At 37.0% G+C, this 13,128-nt stretch overlaps 2 protein-coding genes across 4 annotated transcripts in view; one reads left to right on the forward strand and one right to left on the reverse strand.

The window, feature by feature from the left end:
* Positions 1–1,949: 1,949 nt before the first annotated feature.
* The window catches only part of celf4 (CUGBP, Elav-like family member 4), a 117,346-nt gene continuing 106,167 nt past the window's right edge, over positions 1,950–13,128 (forward strand). Inside the window, exon 1 of the mRNA XM_058757956.1 lies at positions 1,950–1,968. Within this exon, the coding sequence (XP_058613939.1) occupies positions 1,950–1,968 (19 nt within the window). The remainder of the gene's footprint in view (positions 1,969–13,128) is intronic.
* The window catches only part of LOC131528654 (uncharacterized), a 31,126-nt gene continuing 24,589 nt past the window's right edge, over positions 6,592–13,128 (reverse strand). Inside the window, exons 3-4 of one of the 3 annotated variants that reach the window (XR_009267910.1) lie at positions 7,655–7,833; positions 6,592–7,556 (exon numbers count right to left, since the gene is read on the reverse strand). The gene's annotated coding sequence lies outside the window, so the exon portion shown is untranslated. Of the gene's footprint in view, positions 7,837–13,128 lie in introns of all 3 variants that reach the window. The other 2 variants (XR_009267907.1, XR_009267909.1) reach the window with 2 other exon arrangements.

Here is a 13,128-nt window from a genome sequence, read left to right on the forward strand (position 1 = left end):
AAAGTTTTGAGAAACATGTCTTTGTTTCAAGAACTGTATGAATGGTTTGGAAAATTGTGCCAAATGAATCAGTTACAGTGTGTTAGCAATCGAGAAAACTGTAACTTATTTATTTAAACCTTTTAACATTAAAAAACACTACATTAGTGGCACTTGGCCTTCAAATAAGAAATCAAATGAAACGGTTTAGCATAGTGTTGTCATGGTACCTACATTTCAGTAGTCTTTACCAATAACAGTAAAATTCCACTTTTTTTAAAAAACATTAACATTAAAGCGATTAAAGGAAAATTCTGTCATAAATCACCCTCATGTCATTCCAAACCATAAGACCTTCCTTCATCTTCGAAACACAAATTAAGTTATTTTTGATGAAATCTGAGAGCTTTTTTCTTCTCTTCTGTGTCAGTCTTTGGCATACGTTTATGAGAGAACCACGTGTGGTGCTGCTGACACAGGGGCCGGCATTCTGATGTAAATCGTCTATCCCTCTTAGTTTATTGTCTGTATATCCTAGTTCAAATAAGTTAGGCTGGGCAAAAAATTAAAAGTCATCCTCTCTTTTGTAATCTTCAGACATATTTATGAAGACTGATTTATGTATAGCATATGCATTCCTCTGCTTGTAAACAAGGTGCAGCGCATCCAGGTTCTATTTCAGAACGCCGCCTCATGCGTCAGCAACACCACACGCATGCATTGTGATAGTTGGGTGAACTATCCCTTTAAGGACACTGACAGCAGCTGGTAAATTAGGCATGGTCACTTTCAACACAATGCATTTGTCGAATATAGTGATACACATCTGATTTCTTTCTCAGCTGTTTAAGTTCACTTAAGACGTATAACCGACTGTTTTCAAGGATGGTCACCAAGAGGGGTATGTGACATATTTATGTATATATTTGTCCGTTCAAGTGCAAAAAGATGCAGAAAGAAAATATGAGGCGTTGCCTGAGACGCGGCTCTCCTTGTGCGCACTGTGCACAGAACACACACACACACGAGTACTAAATTGAGTTGTCTTGCGCTTCAACACTTTAAAATCTCTTGAATGTTTCATATGGCAAGGTATAAAAAGACATGCAAATTATAAACTTTAGCGAGGATGCAGCAGTGCCCCGATATATATACAGTATAGTTGTTGTATATTTTAGGTTTCACATATACAGCAATGAGATTGGCTTGAGATGTTTTTGTAGGTCTCGTGCTTGTCAGATGTTTCTCCTAAGAAAACTAACTAATATCCACTAATATCAACAATGTCTCAAACTGTGATCAAATTTGGTTCTCCACATGAAATCCATTCATATATATTATGTTCTATTGCTGTATGTCAGTAATGATCTCATTTGTGTCTTTTTATTTCCCATAAGGATCTTTTAGGAGAAACATCTAAGCTGAGTTCCAGAAAGACATGAGAATTCTATTCAGTCTCCTGAGCTGTGAAAGAGCAATAAACCTTTCCTCTGGGAATCGAGAGCAAGTTTGATAGCACAACAAAAGACAACAAGATTCGATAGCAAAGATGAGAGAAACGGATCTTAGAGATTTTGTGGCCACAGAGCAGGACTCCTGTAGAGAAGGACTGAAGTGTCTGTCTGTGTTTGGCTGGCTTCAGGGGGCAGGTGCACGGCGGGCTCAAATCCTTTCGCTATGCTTTCTACACCTGAAAGTCTTTGTACAATGAGAAAGCGTGGAGGGGGGAGAGGGACCTTGTGAAGACGAAGCCTCCTGCAAAGAAGCAATTAACAGCATAGCCCTGTCAAATTCTCTCCCTCTCTCTCTCTTTCTCCTCAGTCTCCTCTAACAAGGCCACAAAATGACTCACCTCTCATTGGGCGGGTGAGATGCCCTGAGAAACAGCACAGAGCATCACACCAGAGTATTTCCACTCTCCAGAACCACAGAGATTCATTCCTCCTCATCTTCAAGACTCTTCTGTGAAAATGAATGCAGTCAGCCAAGGTCAGTAATACTGTAATCTTGTGCAACACTTGGAATGTGGAATATAAACCAGGCAGCTTTAATGTAGAGGAGAGGAAGTCAAAATCCCCTGTTGGAAGCTCAGATGGTAAAAACACCCTCATTGCACGTTATGTATGCATACGTGCGATGCAAACACATGAATTATGCATTGCATAAATGACAGCGATGACAGAACAGAACTCTTTTGTTCTGTTCAGCAGCTGAACTGAAACGGCAGAGGACTATTGTGAGCCGTAGAATTCCATGGGAAGACCTTACGAACTTTATGGGCCTCTTCAACCCCCCCTTTGAAATACTTAACAGATGCTATTTTGTAATGCATATCATTATTGTGATGAAACTGTAAGTTGCATAACAACACCACACTGTGAGTCTGGATTTGCATGCAGATACTGAGCAGATCACTTACGGAACAACTTTGACCTGAAAGGTTAAGTTTGTGTTGAACGCTGAATGAACTTTGGGTGTGTAGGAGTTTGTGTGTGTGTGTGCAGATCATAAATCAGGGGTCAAATCTCTGTATATCCTTATGTTTATTTGAATAGAGTGTCTATCTATCTATCTATCTATCTGTCTATCATCTATCTATCTATCTATCTATCTATCGTTCTATCTATCGTTCTATCTATCTATCGTTCTATCTATCCGTCATTCCATCATTCTTTCGCTCTGTCTGTCTGTATATCTCTGTGTACATACATCTATTAGGAAAGCACATTGTATCAGTACCATAACAGTTGACAGTTGAATTATAGATACTTTTTTAATTTTATTTTAAATTTCTTGTTTTCTGTATTTTTTCTAGTGCTGTCAAATGATTCATCACGATTAATCGCATCCAAAATAAAAGTTTTGTTTACATATATGTGTGTACTGTGTATATTTATTATGTATATATAAATACACACACATGTATGTATATATTTAAGAAAAATGTTATATTTGTATATTAAATATATTTATATATAATATAAATTATAGAAATCTAAATATATACATGTAAATACATACACAGAATAAATATACACAGTAAACACACATATATTACATAAATAAAAACTTTTATTTTGGATGCGATTAATCGCGATTAATCATTTGACTGCACTCATTTTGTCATTTAAAATTCCTTTTTTTATATTGCTAATTATTTTTTGATGCCTAAATTTACTTACTTAGCTATTTACTTTATACCATTCAGGTACTGATTTTTGTTTTTAAAAAAACTATTTTTACTATTTTTACGTGGCAAAGATAGTTAGGGTGTGCTAGTATTTTGCCAGTACATTTTGGGTTCCACTTTTCGTAACCACTGTACATAATATGTCATTAAATACGACAACACAAAACTGATCCAGAGTAGATTAAAAAATGGATTAGAAATGATCAGACTACACAGGGACCGCCGCAGTCTCTCATGCAGTTTCATAATTCAGAAATTCATCAGCTGTTTTAGTGTTGCATCAATTCACCATCCCACATTACAAAGGATTTGAATTGTGTTTGGTCTCATATGGTATAGCGCATTACCCATTACCTTGAATATGATATATGGTAATTTGACAGATACCAGATTATGAGCAAATGTAAAGTTAATTTAAGTAATGTGCTTGAACAGTTTTGTTGGCATGTATGATTTAAAAAGAAAACATTAAAAAGTCAGTTTTGCATTACAATACTCCTACGTGTGTATAGAAAACAACAACAAAAAACTCTATTACACCCCATTTTTTTTATAATTTCACAAAGCATTAGTCAAAACATTTGATTACAAGTGACAGCTGAATTTGGAACCGCTTTTTAGAAATACATAATATTTTCTCCCCATTTCACTGTTTGATGCTTTTCTCTCGTAATGTCTGCCTCGATGTCTCTGTCTATTTGACTTCTTGAAAAACGGTGTCCAGAATTTATCAGTCCATGTGTGCCAATGTTGCGTCATGTGAGTGTGTTTTCAGGCCTGAGCGCACTAGACTGATATATTCTGAATCTGGCTGCTGTATTGCGTTAAGCCTTAGACAGTGAAGATAAGTGAAAAGTGAAGCATGTGAGGATTTTGTGTATGTATGTACGTGTGTGTTTGTTTGCCGTCGCCGCTGCTCTTCTTCACACCCTGCCAAAGGGAGGAGGGAGCGTGTGTAATTTGGCTGCAGGAAGAGCGGCAGAAAACAATTATGTGCACGAGGTGGCCACGGAGATGAGGCAATCGGCGCACGCTGTAATGGAGAGGACGGTTGACACATGGGCTTTATCCCGCTCTGGTATTGTTTGAATGTGGGCAAAATGACTTCACTATATTGTCAGGACCTAAAATGAATTGCCAATTATATCCGATGGCATCCCATTGGAGAGTAGGTAACATTTAAAGTGATGGATAGAGACAGGGAGGATATTTAGTGGATGCCTTTTTTATTCAGAAATGGCTAAAATTTCCTTGCATTGTGAGCGAGTTAAGCTGGGAATGTAAAAAACAGTGAGCAAACAACAGATATTCATTGAATCATATGGTTGCTGTCAGAGGTAAATCGATTTTTAAGCTCCAATTTTAACTTTTATTTTTAACGGCAAGTCGAAATCTGGCACTCCCTGTTGTGTCTTCAAGATGTTTTGCAAGATGGTGTAGATCAGAACCTTTGTTTTTCTTCTTTGAGAAATCACCATTCTCAAATGGCAGTTGTTTGCCTTGTCTTGACATCTTTGTAGCACAATTTGTGTGTGTTATTCACCAGGCAGTGCAGCTATAAGCTCTAGCATGCTGTTTATAACTTGCACGTATTCTCAGATGGTAGTTGTTGTGTTTTGGGGGGGATTTGACGTCTTTGTTTTTGTAGGGCCACTATTTTTTCTTCACTCAAGAATCCGGCTATAAACTCTGCCATGCTACTTAAACGTAATGAGTGTGTGCTTATACAATGAACTAAATTTATATTACAATATTTCTGCACATCAGTTTCATCAGTGATTTTTTTAATAAGAAAGAGTGGAAGTGCAGAAGCTGAGAGAGACTAATCCTCCCACCTCTGTTCACCCAGGGTGCAGCTGTGTGAATGAAGCTCGGCTAATAAGCAGGATCAGCCATGTTCCATTCCAACTTATTTAAGTACATCTTCAAATGCCAAGATACTTTTTCACGTTCCATTTTTCGCCATTCCTCGCTTTTTACCTCTTCTCACTCTCGCACTGTTCATTTTCTGTGAGTGAGTAGGGTTACCTGCAAGGCTGATTTATGTCAGGTACATGCTGTCTGAACATAGAAGCCCTGTGACATCCATTTCTGCCTGGAATTTCACTTTAATTTAGGCTGTCATGTTGACACTTGTGAGATTCTTCTAAATACTAATATTATAAGGTCAAATCTTTGCACAGGTTTGGTTATATTTTAACCTATTAAAAATATTTTGTATACATACACTGCCATTCAAAAGGTTTATGTTTTTTAAAGATGTTTCTTCTGCTCATCAAGGATGCATTTATTTGATAAAAAAAATACTGAAAAAAAACAGTAATGTGAAATAGTATTATAATTTAAAATAACTGTTTTCTATTTTAATATACTGTAAAATATCATTTATTCATGTGGTGTAAATCTGAATTTTCTGCATCCATTACTCCAGTCTTCCGTGTCACATGAAATCATTCTGATTTATTAACAATATGCTGATTTATTATCATATTAGAATGATTTCTGAAGGATTGTGTGACATTGAAGACTGGAGTAATGATGCTGAATATTCAGCTTTGCATCACAAGAATAAATTATGTTTTAAAGTATGTTAAAATAGAAAACCATTATTTTAAATTGAAATAATATTTAATAATATTACTGGGATTTTTTTCTGTATTTTGGATCAAATAAATGCAACTTTGATGAGCATAAGAGACTTCTTTAAAAAAACATTAAAAATCTTTCTGATCCCAAACTTTTGAATGGAATATACACTACCATTATACATAAATACTACACTACAGTCTCAGATCAGTTCATTTTTTTTTTTAATTTATACTAAAATGCTCTTAAATTGATCGAAAGTGACTGTAAAGACAGTATAATTTATAAAGAATCTTGAAAAATGTATGTAAAAATATTAGGTAGCACAATTTTTTATTCATTTGATAAAACATTTGATAATAAAAAAAGAATGTTGAGCACCAAATCAGCATATTAGAATGATTTCTGAAGGATCATCTGACACTTTGACAACTTTGCCATTACAGGAATAAATTACATTTTATAGTATATAATGGAAAACAAATAGAAATAAATAGAAAATGTTTTATAAAAAAGTCTTAACATACATACATACATTATATATGCAGTACATGTATACTATATACTACAGTCTCAGATCAGTTTTTGAGTTTTTAACTCAGAAATGACAGATTCTGAATACATGTCTTGCATTTTGATTCAAAAGCAGTTTCTTTTTTCTTTTTATTTCACAATTCTGACTTTTTTTCTTGCAATTGTGAGTTTATATCTCTTACAATTCTGAATTTATATCTCCCAATTTTGACATTTTTCTCAGAATTTCAAGAGAAAAAAAAGTCAGAATTGTGAGATATAAAAGCCAAGGAATCAGACTTTTTCCTCAGAATTCTGTTTACATATTGCAATTCTGTTTTTTCCCATCATAGAATTAAATAGGTAATTGTGACTTCTTATTTCACAATTCTGACTTTTTCTTGCAATTCTGAATTTGTAACTCACAATTCTGAGATGTATGAGATATATGAGATATAAACTCTGTGATAAGTCTGAAATGTGTGCTAAAAAGTTGCAATTACCTTTTTTTTTTTCTCATGGTGGACACAAGCTTCCTTGAGGATCCCATCAGCTGACTGACTGTCAACCAATTAACACTCCAAACAAACTATACGTATAACACCACCTTTATCGGGCTCATCTGTGTTTGTTAAGAGTAAGCCAGTTCGTTTTGAGCTAATATGCGATTAACGACGTGTCTTGCGAACGTGCCGCCCGCATAATTGTGCCACTCTGATACAAGCTAATGATTTGATGAACAAATTATTGATCTAATGGTCTAAGCCGACGCACCACAGGTAGGCCGATAAATAAATAAGAACGCTCCAGTTCTCCTGGATGGTGGACTCGTCAATCTTGGGAATTGCCTCTGGAGTGCTTCAGTCAGTTAACATTTTAGAAAACCGTCACCCCATTAATAATAAAGCCATATTAACATAAGTGAATTCCTCCACCGTGTAGGATTCACTGAGGCAGTTATTAAAGTCCAATTTGGCCCCATTAATAATGCATACACCTTTGACTCTCCAGTATCAAGATTATGTGGAATTACTGAGGGCATACATTATTTATCAGCGACATTCAATTGGGGACCTTGATGAGCCTTAATTGGTGGTTGGGGGTGTCATTAGGCTGTCTCTGATGAGACCTGTCAATCAACCCTCTTGTTCCTCTGATGCACACACTCGTGCACATACCTGCCCGTATCCTCGATGCCACCTGTGCCACCTGTGCCATGGCGGATGACAGCGGCGGTTCCCCACCATCGCCGGGTTGTGCCCTGCACTCTCGCTCTTGTCCGTCAGACCTGTTTGAAGGGGTTTTGGGAGGGATTGGTATGCCACAGAGCGCAGTATGGACACTGGCCCCTGTGTCTGTCTGACCCTTCTCTTTCTATCAGCCTACCTGCTTTAAAAGTTAATGACTCCCAGCTCTTCCCGGGCCGTGCCAGAAGGTTGTGGGGTGGTTAGACATACAATGCATCATTCTCCACGCATCTGTCCTGTCAGTCAGTCAGTCACACGTGTCAGAATGGGGACTCGGGGCTGTTCGAGGCACCTGCAGCTCGTGGGTCACAGTGAGAACTGCTGACAGAAAATCAAAAATGAACAGTTATTCACGGAAGTTAAGTGATATGTAAAAGAAACGCTAAAGCTTTGTGATTTTTATTTATTACTGTTTGAATCAAAAATGTATTTATTTGTTTTTTTTACAAATTGTCTTTGGTCTTATTTGGTAGACAATTTTATTTAAAACAGCCTATTCAGTGTATTTAAGATAAATGCTTTTTTATTATGTGAGTGGAATGGGAATTGAAACAACAAATGTTTGGGAAAGTTTGGGAACCCCTTGCAGAATCTGTGAAAATGTGAAATTAGAGAGATCATACAAAATGCATGTTATTTTTTATTTAGTACTGTCCTGAGTAAGATATTTTACATAAAAGATGTTTACATATAGTCCACAAGACAAAAGGAAAAAAAAAAGGCTGAAAATATTAAAATAACCCCCTTCAAAATTTTGGGAACCCTTGGTTCTTAATACTGTGTGTGGTTACTTGGATGATCCACGACTGTTTTTTTTTGTTTTGTGATGGTTGTTCATGAGTCCCTTGTTTGTTCTGAACAGTTAAACTATTACAAAAGTGATTTAGTCAAGAGCAGTGAGAGATTTTCTCTTTTGTTGTCTGATTAACATGAATGACAGACAGCAGGAATATTAAACTGCTGTCACTTTAAGAGCTGCCCGGATCCAATATACTGTTACACGTGTTTTCTTTCTCAGCTGTTTGCTTTCACTTAAGACCTAAATTACTGTGTTTACAAGGATTTGCAAAGACGAGCATTTTGACACATAAAGTTGTGTGTATTTAACCGTTCAAGGCCCATAAAGTGGCAAAATAACAAATAGATCCTAGAAAATATCACTAAACAATGCCACCAAATCATTAGCATTTTGTCTGAAAAGATCTCCCTGGGATTAACGCACCACCACATCATGGCGTTTTGATTAAAAAGACTAATATTTGCTGAAAACCCGCTTAGTTATTAGACTGAGGAGCAGTTTTTGTATCCGCTCCTGCTCTCAAGGGCCTGATACCGAAGCACTTTGTAAACACAACTTACAGGAGAAGTTTCTGTGGGTCTGAAACTGGTTCTTAGCTTCTGTAAGCTTGTTGAAACTTCAGATATCATGTCTGTGCATGCGTCCCAGAAAGGAAGGCAAGTGATTGAATTGTTTGTGTGTTTCTTGAGCATTTGCATACGTCCACGGCGCATCAGAGGCGCGGTTCTGCTTCGCTTCTCTGAGCTAATCTACCTGGCAGAGGCTCTGAGATGTTGCTGGCACGTACACGGATCACAGCCCACTTGCACAACATCACAAAGAAGCCAAATGAAAATATGTGTTTTCGATTTGTGTCTAGAAAACTCTGCGATGATCAAGAGATGCTTGTTTTTGAACTTATTTGGATTTCTGTGGTACAAATTTCTAAATCAATTACGCAGGAAAAACACTGCAGGGGTTTCAGTATGAGCACAAACAGACATAAAAAAAACAAGTTTGAGGGTTAAAGTGATAAGTTTTCTCTTTTTTTGTGAAAAAAGACTAATATTTTGCATATTTTATGTAGGTGTGTGTGTGTGTGTGTATACACTGCTGTTCAAAAGTTTGGGATCAGTAAGATTTTTTATGTTTTTTAAAGAAGTTTCTTATGCTCATCAAGGTTGCATTTATTTATTTATTTTAGCAAAAATACAGAAAAAAAACAGTAATATTGTGAAATATTATTGAAATTTAAAATGTTTTCTATTTTAATATACTTTAAAATGTCATTTATTTCTTTGATGCAAAGCTAAATTTTCATTGTGATTCATTATCAATGTTGGAAACAGTTTTTATAACCTATCATACTTTTTTCAGGATTCCTTAATGAATAAAAAGTTTAAAAGAACAGCATTTATTCAAAATGGAAATCTTTTCTAATAATATAAGTCTTTTCTATCTCTTTTATCAATTTAACACATCCTTGCTGAATAAAAGTATTAATTTCTTTCAAAAAAAAGAAAGAAAAAATTACTGACCCTAAATTTTTGAATATTGTTACAAAAGATTTCTATTTTAAATCTTTTTTTACGTCTTATTCGTCAAAGAATCCTGAAAAAAAGTATTTTATTTGCACAATATGAACAGTTGCAATAGATTAGCAAATATATAAAGATAGATAGATAAATTTATATAATTATATAATAAAAATGTCACTGAACATATAAATAAGTCAAAGTCAGTGAATATATTACAAATTATTATTATTATTATTATTATTGCCCTTTTTGTGATATGGCACTTTCAAGGTTTATTCAGTCATTTTTCCTCAAAAAGTGACTTTTATCTTTTTCTTCTGATTTCATTTGTTGGATTTAGAAGGTCAATGGGATTCTTTCCTTATCTGCAAAGCTGCAATTCTCTAAAGACCAGCAGCATGTTGTAACTTCCTGAAAAGCACCAAGTGTTTGTTTCAATGGATCATGCTTGATGTCAAGCCAATTCAGAAGCAATTAAATCTCCAGAATTTCAGATACAGCTGTCCTTTTCCACTTAATACAGATGCAGCATGCCGGTATCATATTATTTTTAGAAGCCAGAAATCATTAATGCCAAAAACTGATTTCCCCACATCACTGTCACAGTCTAATTCAAATAAATTTCTCATTTGTGATGTTTCCTGTTCAGTGTGTTGTAGATATGCTGTGGTGTGTTGAACAGATTTCCAGGCGTCTGGCGTTTTGAGATTGCATGAATCAGGTCCATCTAAGGTAACTGGTTGCCTGGGAAACACTATTGTTTGTGGGCTTAATTAAAGACAAGTATTAGATGGTTACATTAGCGCAGCTGGAGTTGCTCTCTTTCTACCTTGTTAACCTCTTCTTGCTCACACTCCATCACCTCCATCCCCCACTTCCTCTCTCTTCATTACATGTTCATCTGGCCGTGCGACTCTGCTTCGTGCGTGCGGTTGATACGGCAGATCGAACAGGACAGGTGTTTTCCGTTTCATCACGGCCTGCGTCTGAGGTTTGGGCAGTTGGAGGAACGGAAACGTGTAAGGAGGGAGCAGATAGTCGCACGGTTGGCAGTTCATCGTCTGCATGCGGCAGAAGCCTAACAGACTTCCTGACATCCCATCGATATATTGACAGCCGCTGTCACTCGGGCGGCTTTAGTGATGTGCAAGGCTCTGGCACATGAGGCTGATGGCCTGCTTCGATTGGTTGTGTGTCTTTCCGCATCGTCTTAAAACCAACAGCATTCTGGCCAGGTCATTCTGAGTCACTCGCTTTGCCAATATTTGTGCCAGAGCTCACTATTAGTTTAAAATGGCCTTTTTTATCTCAGAATATCCCCCAGCGTTTCATGTTTTAAGTGGCCTAGTGTATCTCTTTTGTCTGTTTGTTCCCTGCGGTAGATTTAGGCATTGATTTCACAGTAAATCTTGCTCATCAAGGTCTGGATTACTTATGCCTTAAGTTTAGATAGGACTGAACATCCAGTTCCTTTGTTCTTCATCTTTTCCAACCAGTAGGTATTGCTCCACATAAATTACTGCTTAACAAGCCGGGCTCTCTGTTTTGGCTGCCAGTGAAAGTTTTTTCTTCTCCTTTTCAACCAGGGAGGACATTTTGTATCTATCTTTTCTAATATTATAAATGTCTTTACTGTCACTTTTGATCAATTTAATGCATCCTTGCTGATTAAAAATATCTATTTTTTAAATAAAAATCATGCTGACCCCAAACTTTTGTGTATATATACATGCACAAATAGTTTCTTCTAGAAAAAAAAAAACTGTCTAAATAGGCAGTTCACTACAGCAGGTTTTGGAACAGAGCCTCTCTTTTTGTTTTTGTTCTCCATGTTTTCATTCACCCTGCTCTTTGTTCTGAGAAGAAGCGAGAGAAGAGGGTTTTTAGATCCAGCGACGTCACGGTCTAAGGAAGCTTATCTCAAGTAAGGGTGTCTGAGTGTAGAGTCAACGGTGGAGAGCAGACCCTAAATTTCCGTTGACATTTACAGAAGGGCTGCTTCCAATTAACCTTCAAGTCTCTTCTCACCTCTTCATGCTGATTACATTTTTCTCTAACAAACAGGCTAATTTGTTATTAGCAGGCTGTTGGAGAACTTGCGTTCATTTTCATCAATAGGAAATTGCGATGGGGGAGTGATTGCTTGGATTTCTTTCTGTCAGTTGGCATGCATTGTTCGATTTTTTCCTTTTTTCTTTTTCTTTTCCCCACTCTGTTCATCTGCTTTTGTTACCAGTAGCACCGCTGGGTTCAGTTGAAATGGACCACTGCTGCTGTACACCCGAAATATACTCAGACACACTTCCTCTTTCCTCAACTCTCCCAGCCCTGATATTTAGCTCCGGAGAGAGACAATTGTTTTCCACCTGCGATTCCACTCCTCTAAAAACACTCTTGCTCAAACACATACATGCAGATGTTTAGCGTGGCGTGCGGGGAGATTGCTCCCGTGGGCAGGAAGGCACAGCAGGGGTGCGCTCGCACAGTTCTGCCAAGCGAGAGAAAGTAAAACAGAGTGGGAAAGTAAAAAAAGCAGGGGGAAGGGGAGTGTATACCCAGCCTGCCTTGTGCTAGCCTGATAACGCTCCCCTCCTCTCCTCGCCGTGGGCCTGTGGAGGAGGGCGCAGAGGCCCCTGCCTGCAGCCAACCCACCCAGGAATCTTATCTTTCCTGCAGCCTGTGCTGCTGCCTGAAACCCCATCAGACCCTGGGACATGGTCACTCAGCACACACATATATACAGGTTTGCAGATGGCCACGTGTGCTGCAGATGCATACCAAATTGCTGGGTCAGAAAGACAAAAAACAAACTCTAATACGTTCGGCAAACCAACAGTATACAAAACTTATAGGTTGTGCGCCATTCAGACTAGAACTGAAAATACCATTTATACCATTGCATAATTGCAACTTGAATTAATAAAATAAATTAAAATTCCAAACAAAGAAAGAAACAAAGAAATTGATACAACATATATTTTTAACTAGAAACTTTAATTTCTAGTAGATAAAGCCTTGTTTGACATTTTGGGAAAAAAGATAAATAGACAAAACAACAGATAGAAGGATTGAGTAACAGATAGGAATTCATATATATTGTCATATTAACTAGAAACTTTCAAATGGCTTTTTATCCACCTATTTTTCTTGCCGTAAAAATAAGCACGGCCATTTGTAAATTCTATGGGTCTAGCTTCTGGTCTCATCCACGTCCAGCTATTTTTAGCTGTACAAAATAGTTCGTTTTGCTGCTTGATACTGAAAATTGGTGTGTCTTACCATATTATTTTAATGTAT

Source organism: Onychostoma macrolepis, chromosome 21, assembly GCF_012432095.1.
Source record: "Onychostoma macrolepis isolate SWU-2019 chromosome 21, ASM1243209v1, whole genome shotgun sequence".
NCBI classification, from domain to species: Eukaryota; Metazoa; Chordata; class Actinopteri; order Cypriniformes; family Cyprinidae; genus Onychostoma; species Onychostoma macrolepis.